This window comes from Arachis stenosperma, chromosome 1, assembly GCF_014773155.1.
Source record: "Arachis stenosperma cultivar V10309 chromosome 1, arast.V10309.gnm1.PFL2, whole genome shotgun sequence".
Lineage (NCBI taxonomy): Eukaryota > Viridiplantae > Streptophyta > Magnoliopsida > Fabales > Fabaceae > Arachis > Arachis stenosperma.
In genome coordinates this window covers 64,770,860-64,784,285 of record NC_080377.1, presented here as the reverse complement: position 1 = coordinate 64,784,285, position 13,426 = coordinate 64,770,860, and the positions used below count along the sequence as shown (strand labels likewise).

At 30.4% G+C, this 13,426-nt stretch overlaps 3 protein-coding genes across 3 annotated transcripts; all 3 read right to left on the bottom strand.

Moving 5' to 3' along the window:
• Nucleotides 1-1,013: 1,013 nt before the first annotated feature.
• On the bottom strand, nucleotides 1,014-4,853 carry LOC130961342 (uncharacterized). The gene is made up of 7 exons (XM_057887177.1): nucleotides 4,639-4,853; nucleotides 3,524-3,691; nucleotides 3,262-3,311; nucleotides 2,964-3,024; nucleotides 2,538-2,673; nucleotides 1,963-2,337; nucleotides 1,014-1,842 (listed from the first exon to the last, which is right to left on the bottom strand). The coding sequence occupies exons 2-6, from the start codon at nucleotides 3,562-3,564 to the stop codon at nucleotides 2,317-2,319; spliced, it is 309 nt and encodes a 102-aa protein (XP_057743160.1). The 5' UTR covers nucleotides 3,565-3,691; nucleotides 4,639-4,853; the 3' UTR covers nucleotides 1,014-1,842; nucleotides 1,963-2,316.
• On the bottom strand, nucleotides 4,181-9,342 carry LOC130980488 (uncharacterized). Its single transcript, XM_057904163.1, has 5 exons — nucleotides 8,962-9,342; nucleotides 5,982-6,085; nucleotides 5,346-5,362; nucleotides 4,879-4,975; nucleotides 4,181-4,192 (listed from the first exon to the last, which is right to left on the bottom strand). The coding sequence occupies exons 1-5, from the start codon at nucleotides 9,149-9,151 to the stop codon at nucleotides 4,181-4,183; spliced, it is 420 nt and encodes a 139-aa protein (XP_057760146.1). The 5' UTR covers nucleotides 9,152-9,342.
• A 251-nt stretch (nucleotides 9,343-9,593) lies between these two features.
• Nucleotides 9,594-12,374, bottom strand: LOC130983066 (vignain). Its single transcript, XM_057907277.1, has 4 exons — nucleotides 11,854-12,374; nucleotides 10,954-11,189; nucleotides 10,538-10,682; nucleotides 9,594-10,088 (listed from the first exon to the last, which is right to left on the bottom strand). The coding sequence occupies exons 1-4, from the start codon at nucleotides 12,293-12,295 to the stop codon at nucleotides 9,835-9,837; spliced, it is 1,077 nt and encodes a 358-aa protein (XP_057763260.1). The 5' UTR covers nucleotides 12,296-12,374; the 3' UTR covers nucleotides 9,594-9,834.
• Nucleotides 12,375-13,426: the final 1,052 nt, after the last annotated feature.

Below are 13,426 nucleotides of genomic sequence, written 5' to 3'. Positions count from 1 at the left end.
TGTGAAAATCAAGCTCAAAAGATTTACTGGTAGCTAAAACATATACACAATCCAAGCTAACAATTTAAAAGTATTAAAATTAAGTTCAATAAACCCAATAAGAGATAACCCAATCTCAAAATTAATTGTAAATGGAGCAAAAGTATAACATCTCTCTTAGCTAATACCCAATTATCTATGACAATGTTATTAGTTCTAATACTTATAATATGAAATGAGATTATTTTCTTGGACTAAAATTGGTCATAGACATCAAATATTAATAAATTTATAGATCAATTGCCAATGCCTAATACGCTATAATAACTTAACTCAATCAACTTTAAACCAATAAAAATCAGTATCAAGCAAAGTGTCACCTCATAAAAATGCTTCCACAATACATATTTCAGATATCAAAAATACATAAACAAAAGGTGAAACAAAAAAGACACACAACAACATTTTATCTAATCTCCATCCGACGCATGCATAACTCTGAATTCCCAACCTACAGAACTTATTGAAAACAGTGAACATTCCATACCAAATCCTTTTAGAAAATATGAATAAAAAACAATGAATATTCCATACACACGAACTAATCCTTTAATATTGGAACAAAACAAAGCCAAATAAAACCAAAATGAGAGAAGCCAGAAAGCAAATCTTAAAAGCTAATCTTTAAAAAATAAACAGAATCGACAAAAATTAAACTTATCTACAAAAAGTGATCCACATTAAAATCCTTCGCCGTAAAACAAATGGCCCTTAAGCTATTGTCTTCTTCCATACTCTGCACTTCATAGTTTTAAAACCACACACTAAGGAATCACAAAAGTAAATACCTATCTTGGCAAAAGTAAAAAACTAATAATAAAGTCAGATATCCCTTTAAATCTTGGTAATGAATATTTTATTGGATGAGCTCTTTACATAAAGCTTATTATAGAAAAAAAAAACAACAATTTCATTATTGCAAAATAAAGAAAAATTATAAAAGTGCAAAGATTAGTAATCAAACACGTAGCCCCATATGTTTCCTCTTTAGAACTGCTTTTGTGCCACCTTTCTCCTTTTCTTCTTGAGCTTGTGAAACCCAGTCACATAGTCCTTTCACAACCAAACCAAAATTCTCACTTTTATTAATATCATTATACATTTAAACTCTAAATCACAATCACATAAGTTGCAAATTTTTTCAGCACAAAGAAAAATTCTATGAAATAAAAACCAAAAATAAAAACAAAACAGGGCACCGCCTATTTTTCTCGGCATAACGAAGAAATAAAAAGGATTCATCATCAAAACTACCAAACTTGGAACCCACCAGAGATAAAATTACAAAACTAACCTCTTCTTTTAAAGGAATCATGGACAATTCCAATCAGAAAAAATTGCTTTCAACCTATTGTTTCTTAATTTAAACTCATAAAAACACAAAGAATTAGTCTTTATCTCAAGGCATTGTTCTTACCAAAGCAGTTCACACACAAATCATCTATACTTACTAATTAATGTAATATCAACCGAACGATCATTAGCGAGTGGCCAAGTCACTGCCTAAACCAAGTGCAATAATTTAGCTCAGCTAACCAAAATTGTTAATTAACACAATACTACTTACCTAACACATATATGAGACCAAGAAGTAAGTCAATGATGGCTTAAACTCAAAAAATTAAATTGAAAACACTGAAAATAACAGATTGGCAAAAGATAATCCTACTGATATATCTGCTATCCAAACTCCAACAAAGTTTCAATAGTATGAGTATCTCAAAAGCTTTCCATTCATACAGAACAGGCTCCCATGAATACACCTCCAATGTTATTTAGTGAAACAGGAAGAGTATGCGCAATCTGCAGGAGAACAAATTTTGACCAAATGAAGAACAAATTTAAAAGATGAAAAACTGATTAGCTACACACTAATTTTAAATATTGTACAAGCCAAACACAACCTTGAAAAAATATTCTTACAGTCTTTTTTTTTTGCATTACTTGATGATCTTCATTGCTCCAAACTTATCTGTTATAGAATGTCCAAAACCAAAGTATTCTTTCTTCTCTATATGTTATAGAATAAGGGCTACTGATTACAGGCATCAAACCCAAATAGATAGAATAATCAAGAGTAATAAAGAGGATAACAAAAAGTATAACAAAATTTAATCAAAACCCAAAAATAAAATGATAGAATAATACCTGTGTTTGGGTACAATATTATGGGGAGCTTTTTATATGATTCATATTCAATTGCATCGGACTGGACAGAGTAAGCTGAGTTTCCATCATCGCCACCCTCTTCTCTTTCTTTCGTCAAGCTTCCTTTCATCACCATCGTGATATCTTCTTCTTCACAACCGTGACAAAATATTCACTTCCATTAGTATCATTATCATACACTTATAATCTATATCACAAACACAAAAGTTGCAAATTTTTGCAGCACAAACAAAAATTCCAGCAAACCAAAAAAACAAAATGGGGAGTCTCCTATTTTTTTGACAAAAGAAGGAAAAAATAAAAAGGAAAACATGAAGGATTTTAAGTACCTCGTTCCTGGTTGAACTGAAACCCCTAGTCAGACTTGGATGAACAAATAGTGGCGGTGCCTCTCGTTGACAAGAGGGTCTAAATCTCCAACGTACAACAACCGTGTAATGAAGTGGTTCCTCACAGCTAGGCTTGCTGATGAGAGAAAAATACAAAGGAAACACATCAGCTTGTCTGTAACTCAAAGGCCTTAGCCTATTGTAATCTTCTTGTCTTGTAATCCACAAAATTAATCCATATAATATAAGCATTTTTAATAGTATTAATGATGTATCATCAGAAACAATCCAAGATGAACAGCTTTAACAAAAACATCTTACCTAAAAGTATGCTCAAAATAGAGCCTTCTTTGTTTTCCTTTTTTTCTCTTTAATTTTTTCTTATAGAAGCAAAAGAGAAGGACAAAGCTCTTAGTAACCACTTACCAGTACTCAAAAGTATACTCAAAGTAACTTAGCTCGCACTGCTTCTGAAGAGTAAGCCTCCCTTAAACCAAGACATGCACAACACACATTTTCACATTTCAACATAAAATTTTTTTATAGAATTAATTTTTGCTTACTTGATGATCTTCATTACTCTAAAATTATCTCTATAGAATTTCCAAAAACAAATCCTTTTTATTCAAACCAATTCCAGCTAATAAATTGAGAACTCAAAACATTTTTCGAGAAAATTTTTATTGGCATATGTGAAGTATTAGCGATGAGAGGATTGACATACCAAATGAAGAATTTCTAACAATGTGATGCTGGTTGCGAATCCATAACACTCTGTTAATTTAGTCTTGGATCCAATTAGTTAAAATGAAATGGACATAACATACAAAAGTAACCTCATAGTCTTCTCTATATGTTATAGAATAAGGGCTGCTGACTACAGACATCAATCCTAAATAAATAGAAATATCAACAGTATGGAAGAAGATAGAAAAAATTATAACAAAATTTAATTAAAATCTAAAAATAAAATGATAGAATAATACCTGTCTGCTAGGGTACTTTGGGAAGCTTTGGTATGATTCATTTTCAACTACATCGGACTGGATAGAGTAAGCTGAATTTACGGGAGGCATTGATGGAAATTCATTCTGATGCTTTGAAGGAGTGACTTCAAACCACCAAAAGCTTGTCTGTGTGCTTCCCCTTGTATCCTTAAGATCAGGTCAACAATTATACTTTTGGTTCTTTGGCTTTTGATGCAGTTTATAGTCAAGAAAAGCAATTAATTATTTTTTCTGTTGAGGCTAATGTATTAAAAGGAATTATATATTTACATGTAAAAGTATATATGTATAGAGATTTGAATTGCATCCACAACCTAATCAGCAATATAAAGCTACATTGAATAAGTGGCTAATAAACAATCACAATGATAATACGGTTTAATAATCAAACTTCACTATTTTTTTTAGTACTCAGACGTACTCTCTCTCTAGGTTTTCCTCTAATGATGTGTATAAATATCCTTTACACTTTTCAATTTTCAGTTTATTAAAACCCGACTCACAGGCCAGCTTAATGGAAAGCTAAAGCTTGTATCACCAAATAAAAGAGAAAAAAATCAAACAAAATCATCCAATTGGAAAATCTCTTAACGCTAGTTTCTATCTTTCTCATACAGTATAAATTTCATTAATATTTTACTCAACATGCTGCATTTCAATAAAAAAATATTTAATGACAAAAAAGAATATGAGAAGAAAAAAACACAGCTCGATTCCTACTTTTACTCTCCTATTTTCAATATACAAATCCTAAAATTACAATGGAACCATATCATCAAAGCATAATATGTTTAAGTTACAAACAAAAAATAAACTGCCCTATGTTCATCAAAATTTAATTTAATTAAAACAAAACTTTTTTTAATTCTTACCAATGCTTTTAAATGATGAAGTAACTATTTTTAAAGATATATACTTCGTAAAATAATCTTTAAGCTTTAATTACATTTTTAAAACAATAAAAATAGATGAAGAAATAATGAACAACAAAAGAAAACAAAATATTAATTACATCATAATAAAAACAAACCAACCCATGAATAAATAATAAAAAGTGAACTGAAAGAAGAAAGAGAACTCAAAAACCACCTCACCTGACCAAAATGAATATTATGCACAACGAAGGCAATCACAATTCTCAGCTTCCTTCCTCACCACATCAAATACTGAATCCATCAACTCAGCATGTTCCATGTAGTGTCCTTTCGCCCAGCTTATCAAACACAGAGTTCTTAGTATTCATATATTTTGCATTTTTAATTATATTATGCACAAACAATTTAACCCCTAAAACATTCAGTGAAAGAAAATAAATTCAATTATGAAGAACAAACCTTCCTGATAATAGCTATATTTGCCTCTCCTTTACCTAACACTTTGCTAGCGGCATTTGTTAAGACCAACATCTTTATAGTTGATGAGGGAGGCACACTGAGTATAACAAATGAAGCTGCAAAAACATGAATTGAATTGAATTGAATTGAATTAATCAGATTAACATAAAAAGGAAAGTAATTTAGTCGTATGTTTAAAAATGTATATATACCATTAATAAAAAATTATGTTCTCAACAATCTAAAGACTCATATATAGAAAAGCCATACAAATTTGTTAAGTAATAAGTAAGTTAAATACTTTGCACAATTGAAAATTGTTCGGAGTTCTTGGGCATGGATATACAGAAATATTTGTAAATTTCAAGTTAGATACTTAAATGATACAATAATGACGGTAACACCGTTTCATACGGTTCATTTAGAGAAACTATAATTTCGACACCAAACTTCTTCAAGTCAGGAACATCTTTGGGGGATGGCACTGCACCCAGCAATAAAAACGGTAATCAACAACAAAAACACTTCAGTTAAACCACTACTACAAAACACATCACCAATCAAAACAAATTATTAATAATACCATCATGGAGACAAACAAAAATTACAGGAAATCAAAAAAATCAAAAAATAAAATGTCGGCATAAGAAGGAAAAAATAGGAAGGAAACACGAAGGATTTTAGGATGCGTTTGTTTTCGAGAACAAGACAGGACAAGACAATGAGAACAGGACAGGACAAGGCACTGATGGACAGAGACACAAAATTTTGTGTTCTTGTATTCCGTTTGGTAATAAACTAGAACAAATTATGAAATTCTAATTTATTCTCATTTTTTTCATTCAAAAAATTTGAGATGAAAAATATAATAATAAAAAATATAATTGTGAAAAATTAACAAGAATAATGAAAGAAAAATAAAAAAAGTTGTGTCCCTTGTTAGTGTCTCCGTGTTCTTCCTGTCAAGATAGACACAAAATACACTAATTCAATGTCTCTGGACACGTTGTCTCTGTCCATGTCTCCTCTGCCAAATACGATCGTATATCTCTGTGTCCCTGTCTCAGTGTCCTGTCTCTATAAACAAACGCATCCTTAAGTACCTCATTCTTGGTTGAACCGAAACCACTTGCCGGACCCGGATGAACAAATCGTAGAGGTGTCTCTTGTCGGTCGACCTCAGGGTCCAAATCCCTGATGTAATACCCTAACTTTTAGCACATCATGATCGTACCAAAAGTGAGACGTTATTACCCTGTTTTCCTTATTTACTATTTAATATTGAGCCTTTAGTTCGATATCGCGTTTCAGTTTTATAGAAAATTCCAGAAAATTATTTTGAGTAATTAAAATCATATATCAAAGATCTTCAAATAATAATAATCACATAATTATTAATAATAATAAGTGCTATACAAATAAATTCAATATAAAACTCGAATACAATATCTATCCCTCTGGATAAAATAAAAGCTAAAGCAACAAGGGCGAGGGAACTCTATAAAAACAACAGAAATCACAAGTAAATCTCTTCTCGTTCGCAGCTTCATAATGAAGCTTCAAACCTGTCACTAAAAGGGTGAAAGATTTTGGGGTGAAAACAAACCATGCGTTCTTAGTAGGGAATTGGAATGGCGTAAAAGTTATGAAATAAAGTGCAAATAATTAACTTTACTCAATAAAACTTTATTTTTATCGAACCCTTTGAAAATAATCTTGATTTTACTTTAGCTAACTAATTACCTCTTTTTAAAATCTCTAAAATCAAAACAAATTTTAAATATAAAACTAATCACATTGTCCGTCTATCAGCCACATAGTTAATCTTCAGTCAAATGCCAATTTGTAATCACTTTAATACATTCACAAACAAATAGTACAAGCAAGAGATTCAATTCAATGTACAAGGAAGTCGCAACAAGGCAAACAGCACAATCACAAAGTAATAAGACAAGCAAGCGCAGTCAAATGCAAATGTACAAACAACATGATGCATGTCTATCCCTAATGTAGGTCATCAACTCATCTGTCGGTTGCCTACCCGCTCCCGACATTACCCAGATACGAGTCCTAGATATGGTTTCCAAATGCATCCAGTGTGCTTATAAGTCTTACGGCTAAGGCGCATACAGTGTGACTTTCAATGTGCTTACATTTGAAAAACAGTTTTCAGTGTGTGAGCGTCCCCACTATACATTTGGCACTAAGACCCAAACAATTTCACGTCTGCTCTTCTGTGGCAGACAATCTCTTTAAGTTAATGTATTCTTTAAATCCTTGTTCTCTGCTCTCCTGTGGCAGAGATTCCTTTTCTTAAAAAAATGAGCTCAAAACAATACTTAAAACAAAATCTCTCCTTACAAAATTGGATTTAAAATATTATGTTTTTCTTAATAAATCGAGTTTAAAAATAGAATACACATTTTCTCAACTAAATAAATCTTAAATAATTTAATTTTCCAAAACCAAATCTTTTAAAATAACTTTTCAAATAAAACCTTAGATTTTATAAAATTTCGTCAACATTTCTTCTAAAATTCGAACTAAACCACCCTTATGGGTTTCCTATTCCTCAACAATTCACCAGCCTTTTTCTCAACAATTTTTAAATCAACGAAATCTTTAATAATAAGAAAACAGTCACAAATAAACCGTCATCACAATAAATCCAGACCAAGTACAAGCCTAAATCAATTCAACGCTCAACACAATATCATCCAATCAAATTAACATATCCAGTAACTAATAATTTCTCAAACAAGCTTGTAACAATATCCACCATCATTAAATAAATCTCAATTACGCAACAATCACATTTTCACAACCTCAATCCAAACTTAATTTCACCAATTAATCTCTTATAACAATCAAACCAGTCACATTCACAACAATAATCCATACTTAATAATATTACTATAATTAATATATATATATTTGTAATTATTTAATTAACTTTGTAGGCATTCTAAGTTAAAAACGTTTAACTTTAAAAGAATAAATTCTCTACTTCCGTATGAAACCAAAATCAACGAAAGCTCCAGAGAAGCTTTCTCACTGAGCTGCTAAAAAAAAATATTAGAAATCGTTTGTGTTTTTTAAAACTCTAATTGACCGAATTTAAGGGGAGGGAAATTACGTTACCGTCAATTTTTATTGAACAAAAATAATGTCAACCTGTAGAGGAGAAAAATACAAATACTTTTACCAGATTAGATTTTTAATTAGAGTTACGAATAAAAAAAATCGAAAAAAGAAAATAGAAGGAACTCACGGTTTTCACCATGAAATTCGGCTATTCTCTCCTTTGTTTGGATAACATGCAAGCTCGGTTATTGCACAATAAATGTGCTTAATGGATTTGATGATGATTTGGGCAAAGAAAGGTGGTTAGGTGTCACCTTTTGATATATATATGTAATGAGGCATAAGCCACGTTTGGCTTTAACGAAGGATGATTATATTATGGAAAAGTCTAGGGGACCAGCAGTTTTATTGAATTTTGGCCAGCACGTAACCAGCAGAGTAAGGTGAGCCATTGGATGAAATTCACATCAATCTCACACCATCAAATTATCATTGATGGCTAGTTGATGGCTAACAATCACAAAAATTGCTGGCCTCCTAGCATTGCTCTGATATTATTATATAAACTTAATGAAGGAAACTAATGAATTGATGTCATGGTTGTATATGTGCATTTATGCATAAAAGTCACGTTCTCAAATCCATTTTGCTTAGCTTGTTCCTTTTAGTGAATTTGGTTAGTTAAATGGAAGAAGTATTAATATAATAATTATAATAATAACAATAATAATAATAATAATAATAATAAATTTAAATTTTATCTATTAAAATAATTTTTAATAAATAATTTAAACTAATAAAATTAATTATAATTAAATTAAATTTTAATAATAATAAAATTTTATTTAATTATTTTTGTTAACAAAAATATTTTTTTAAATAATATCTTAATATAATATAATAACTTATAAATAACTAATTATTTAATTTTTAAAATTAGGAGTCTTACACTTGATGTACAACACTAATAAACTGATTCATCACATTTGCCATACCTACCTCCGGTTACGAAAGAGCGGTTGCGATGCTGTTCTCTGGTGGACGCAGTTTTGCAGTCGACGCCGATTCGTTGCCGTCTTCTTTTCCTTCTTCTGTTGTATTTTCTTTTTCTGTTTCGTTGTGCTCTTTCACTATTCAACCCTCTTTTCCTGCAATGTCGTTGGAGAAATCTTTTTCCAACCATCGCCATTTTCTATCTTCTCTTCCAGCTACTCTTTTTATCACCGCGAGCTCTTTTTATTTTGTCGGTGAGAGAGAGAAGAAAGAAATAAGAGAGAGATGCAAAAATTCAAAATTTGTTTACTCAATTTTTGATTTCAAATATAATGATCTTTTGTTCAAATTCTGATCTTTTTGGAAAAGATTCCGCACAAAACCTTTTCTTCGTGTAGTCTTGTTTTTCCTAATTTTTTGTGCTACTTATCGTATAAATAAATTGGACATTTATCGAATAAAGAGACTATACACTTGTCAAGCATTCAACCTACTACTACTTATATATTAATAGATTAATTAATAATAGATAAGGGTTTGCATCCCAGCTGTGAGGCGTGTGAGTGCGTATCTCTGACCAAAAGAAGAAAAATGAAGGATCCCACAATTAGGCGATGCAAAAGAGTGAAATAATTAATGTTGTCTAGGCTTTAGTACAAATCAATAATACATTACATTGGTAGCACGAATTATGCAAGGAGCAATCAAATTGAAATATTTATTTCTGTATGACACACCTAACAACAATAGCAATGATGGAGATAAATATTTTTGTTCCTATCTATATCTACTAAGCAATCCTTTTACAACACATACATCAACTAAACCACAATGAATAATAACAATCTTAATTATGGGACGCATTTAATTTAATTTAATTTAAAGCTCGTCGTTAAGAGACGATGGTAAAGGGTTAGTAGATGAGGTTTTGATAGGGTAGGAAGCCTCTATTGCAATGCCACATTGACCATGCTTGTGGGATATGCCCCTTTGCATCCTAATGTATCCATGTTCTCCCCAGTCTGGTCCCCATGAATTTTTCACTATCCAATATTTGTATCCGTCTTTTGTTGTTCCATACCCAACAATTGCAACCCCATGGTCTAGGTTAGTACCACATGCCCCATTAAATACTCCCTGCAATATTCTTGCAAACATTAATGTCATTCCAACTAAACTATAGAAAATCAATTTTTAGTTAATTAATTCTAAAATTTAAAATTTAAAATTTAAATAATCTACTGTAACTATGGAGCGTTAAATAATAATAATGAATAATATTTCAAATTAGTCTTTACAAAATTTTAATAGAATATTTTAATTTTTAATAAATTTTTATTTTATTAAACAAATATATTTTCATATCAAATTGTTTGTCTATATAAAAAAATTATATAAAATTTAAAAAATTATTATTTTTATTAAATAATAATAAAGACTAATTTATTTAATTTTTCATTCAGAATTAATTGGAAGATTAATTTGTCTAACAAAAAAAATTAAAAATTGATCATTTGATTATTAAAATTTTTTGAAAATTAAAAAGTCGTTTAAAAGTAGCAATACTCAATAATAAACAAACTTGCCTCAGAGTAAAATTGAAAGTCGGATCCCGAGGCTTCAATGGCAACAGACACAGGTTGGTTGGCAACAGCCTTCAGCAATGCCGCCTCATTGTTCGTTGGAACATCCTCATGTCCATCAATTGACACTACATCCTTCTTCGCCTGCATCAATATATCAGTGTTTTTACAAGGGTTAGAATTTTAGCTGTATACTAATAAGTACCTTGTATGCTGTAGTTAATTTAATTATGAGTTTAAGATTGATACATTGGTGTAAAACGTTTTACATGATAATTTAATCATATTTTTTAAATGACTATTTATACAATAAATATAAAATGTAATTATTTTACTGACATATTATTATATAATTAAAAAGATTAAAATACCTGATATCCGTTGATAGTTCAAAAGATTAAAATATGTTAGGTACCTTGGATGCATCGCAGGTGCCATCTTGTGCAGTGTAAGGGTAATCAGTTTCGGTTGTAATGCCACCCTTTTGTTTGATGAACTCGAAGGCATAATCCATAAGGCCACCATTGCATCCTTGATTTTGGTTTGTGTCACAATCTATGAGTTCTTGCTCAGATAAGGATACTAGGTTACGTGTCTTTATTTGGTTGATGCCTTCAACTGCTACCACTGTTGAAAATGCCCAGCAGCTACCTGATGTACCACACCACAAAAAAATTTTCATTTTAACCCAAACAGAAACATCATTAGGAGTTTGCTAAACATTTTTAATTGAAAATATAGTACATACAGCTAACATATTTTTATAAATTACTTTCTTTTTTAAAATTATCAATATTTGAATGTTGAACCTCAAACATTATATATACTACTCAAACTTAATGCTTCATTTCATAATTTAATCATGACAATTTACTAAAAAAAAATCTAATAATTAATGAATGGAATTGAAAATAAGGGCCGAGGAAGAAAATTTTGAATCTAATACTTTTTGTTAGGAATATAAAAAATGATATCATCATGTGATACACACTTTTTCTTGTTAGAATATATATTCTAACATTTCTGATGATGACGTGAGTTGTTGATTAATTATTAAGTTAATCATATTTTTTTATAAGCAAGGTTATACGATTAATAAAATTTAATATTAATATTTAGACAATTCTAAATATTAACAAAGACTAAATTTTAATAGTATAAAAATAAAATATTAATTTAAAATATAAATTAATATTAATAAAAATATTATTAGCCTCTTAAGATTTCCTTTCAAAATCACAAAACTCGCTTCGAGCAAAATAATAATAATAATAATAATAATAATAATAATAATGGTGACTATTTTGTTTATTACCGCATTGGCCTTGATCTTTTACAGGAGTGACAGCACCTTTCTTCCTCCAATCCACAGAAGCAGGAACCCTCTCAACATTCTCATACATGAAGGTCCCATTGCCACGTGGCATGCCGCGGAACATTCTATGATGTCCCACCTTGGAGGCAGCATAGATGGTCCTGAACTCATGGTTGGTCAAGTCAGCAAATTTGTTCAGCTTCAACTTGTAAGGCTTGTCCAACTTGTTTGTTTCATGGACATGCATCACGTTCGCCTTGAACACCTCGAAACGTTTCTTCTTATCGTCGAGGCTTCTAGAAACCGTGTGGTGGCTCCGCCACCTCTCGTACAAGTCCCATAGGGATTCCTCCGATTCGAGTTCTCTCTCGTGGAACTCGAAGCTCTCGGAGAATCCTAGGACTAAAGCGAGGGATAGAATAACACACAAGAGCTTCTTCATTGTGTTTTTCTTTGTATATATGCTTTTGGTTTCAATTATTCGATGGATGAATGTGAATGAAGATGCAGAAAACAAAGAGCTTGGGATGCTTTATATAGCTAGGGAAATGAAATGAAAAGAAAAAGAAGAAGAAAACAATGGATAATGTGAATGGAAGAAGTTACATGTTCCTTAAGGGAATCAACAATTAATCATCGATAATGATAATGATCATGCATGATCGTGCCATGGACTATACGTTGAACACTGAGCTAGGATTATGGAGAAGCTAAGAGAGAAGAAAGGACTATTATTATTATTACAAGAATTTTGTTAGGTACACAATAATTTTTGTAAACAATATCAACAATAAATTCTAAAATTAATTTAATAAAATAAAAAAATATTCTACTCTTAAATTATTTCTTAAATCTTAATATTGGGATAATTATTTACATATTTAATAAATTAAACATTCAGCTATTGTTAATTGTGCATGAATAAATTGAATCGAAAAAAATAACTATCCAATTTAGAATAATCAACATAATCATCTGTATATATATTGAATTAAATATCTGACATATCTATTATTCACATTGTTTAATATTTTTATTTTTTTTTCTATATTTTTTTTCTATTATTATGTGTTGATTTTGCATAAATATGGAAGCAATAAGGACTTCAATTAGTGAGATTAATTTATTGTTGGTACACGTTGTATACATCGATATCACACCTGTAAGATTTTAGATATATAGATAATCAAATAAAGGATGGAAAGTTGAGAAGTTTTGATTTCTTATGGATAATAAAATAAATATAAGAGTTGGTGCATAATTGGTGTATATGTTTAGCTAATGATATCTTTAATTTGTGTGCTTCAAGAGTCATCTTTCGATTGCATGCCGACCACGCTATTACCATATGGAGAGTGATAGGTAGGTTTATATGAGTGTACTTGTGCCTTAGTTACGTTTAGTTATGAACCACTTTGTCTTATTGTGTGCTCGTAACAGCATCATTATTTATGCATATCCACATAGCTAGGAAGTACGTATAGGATCTCTTAATTAATAACAGTAATGTTAAGTAGTCAAAAACTCACCAATGATAAATAAAAATATATACTTAATCATTTATAGGAGATTA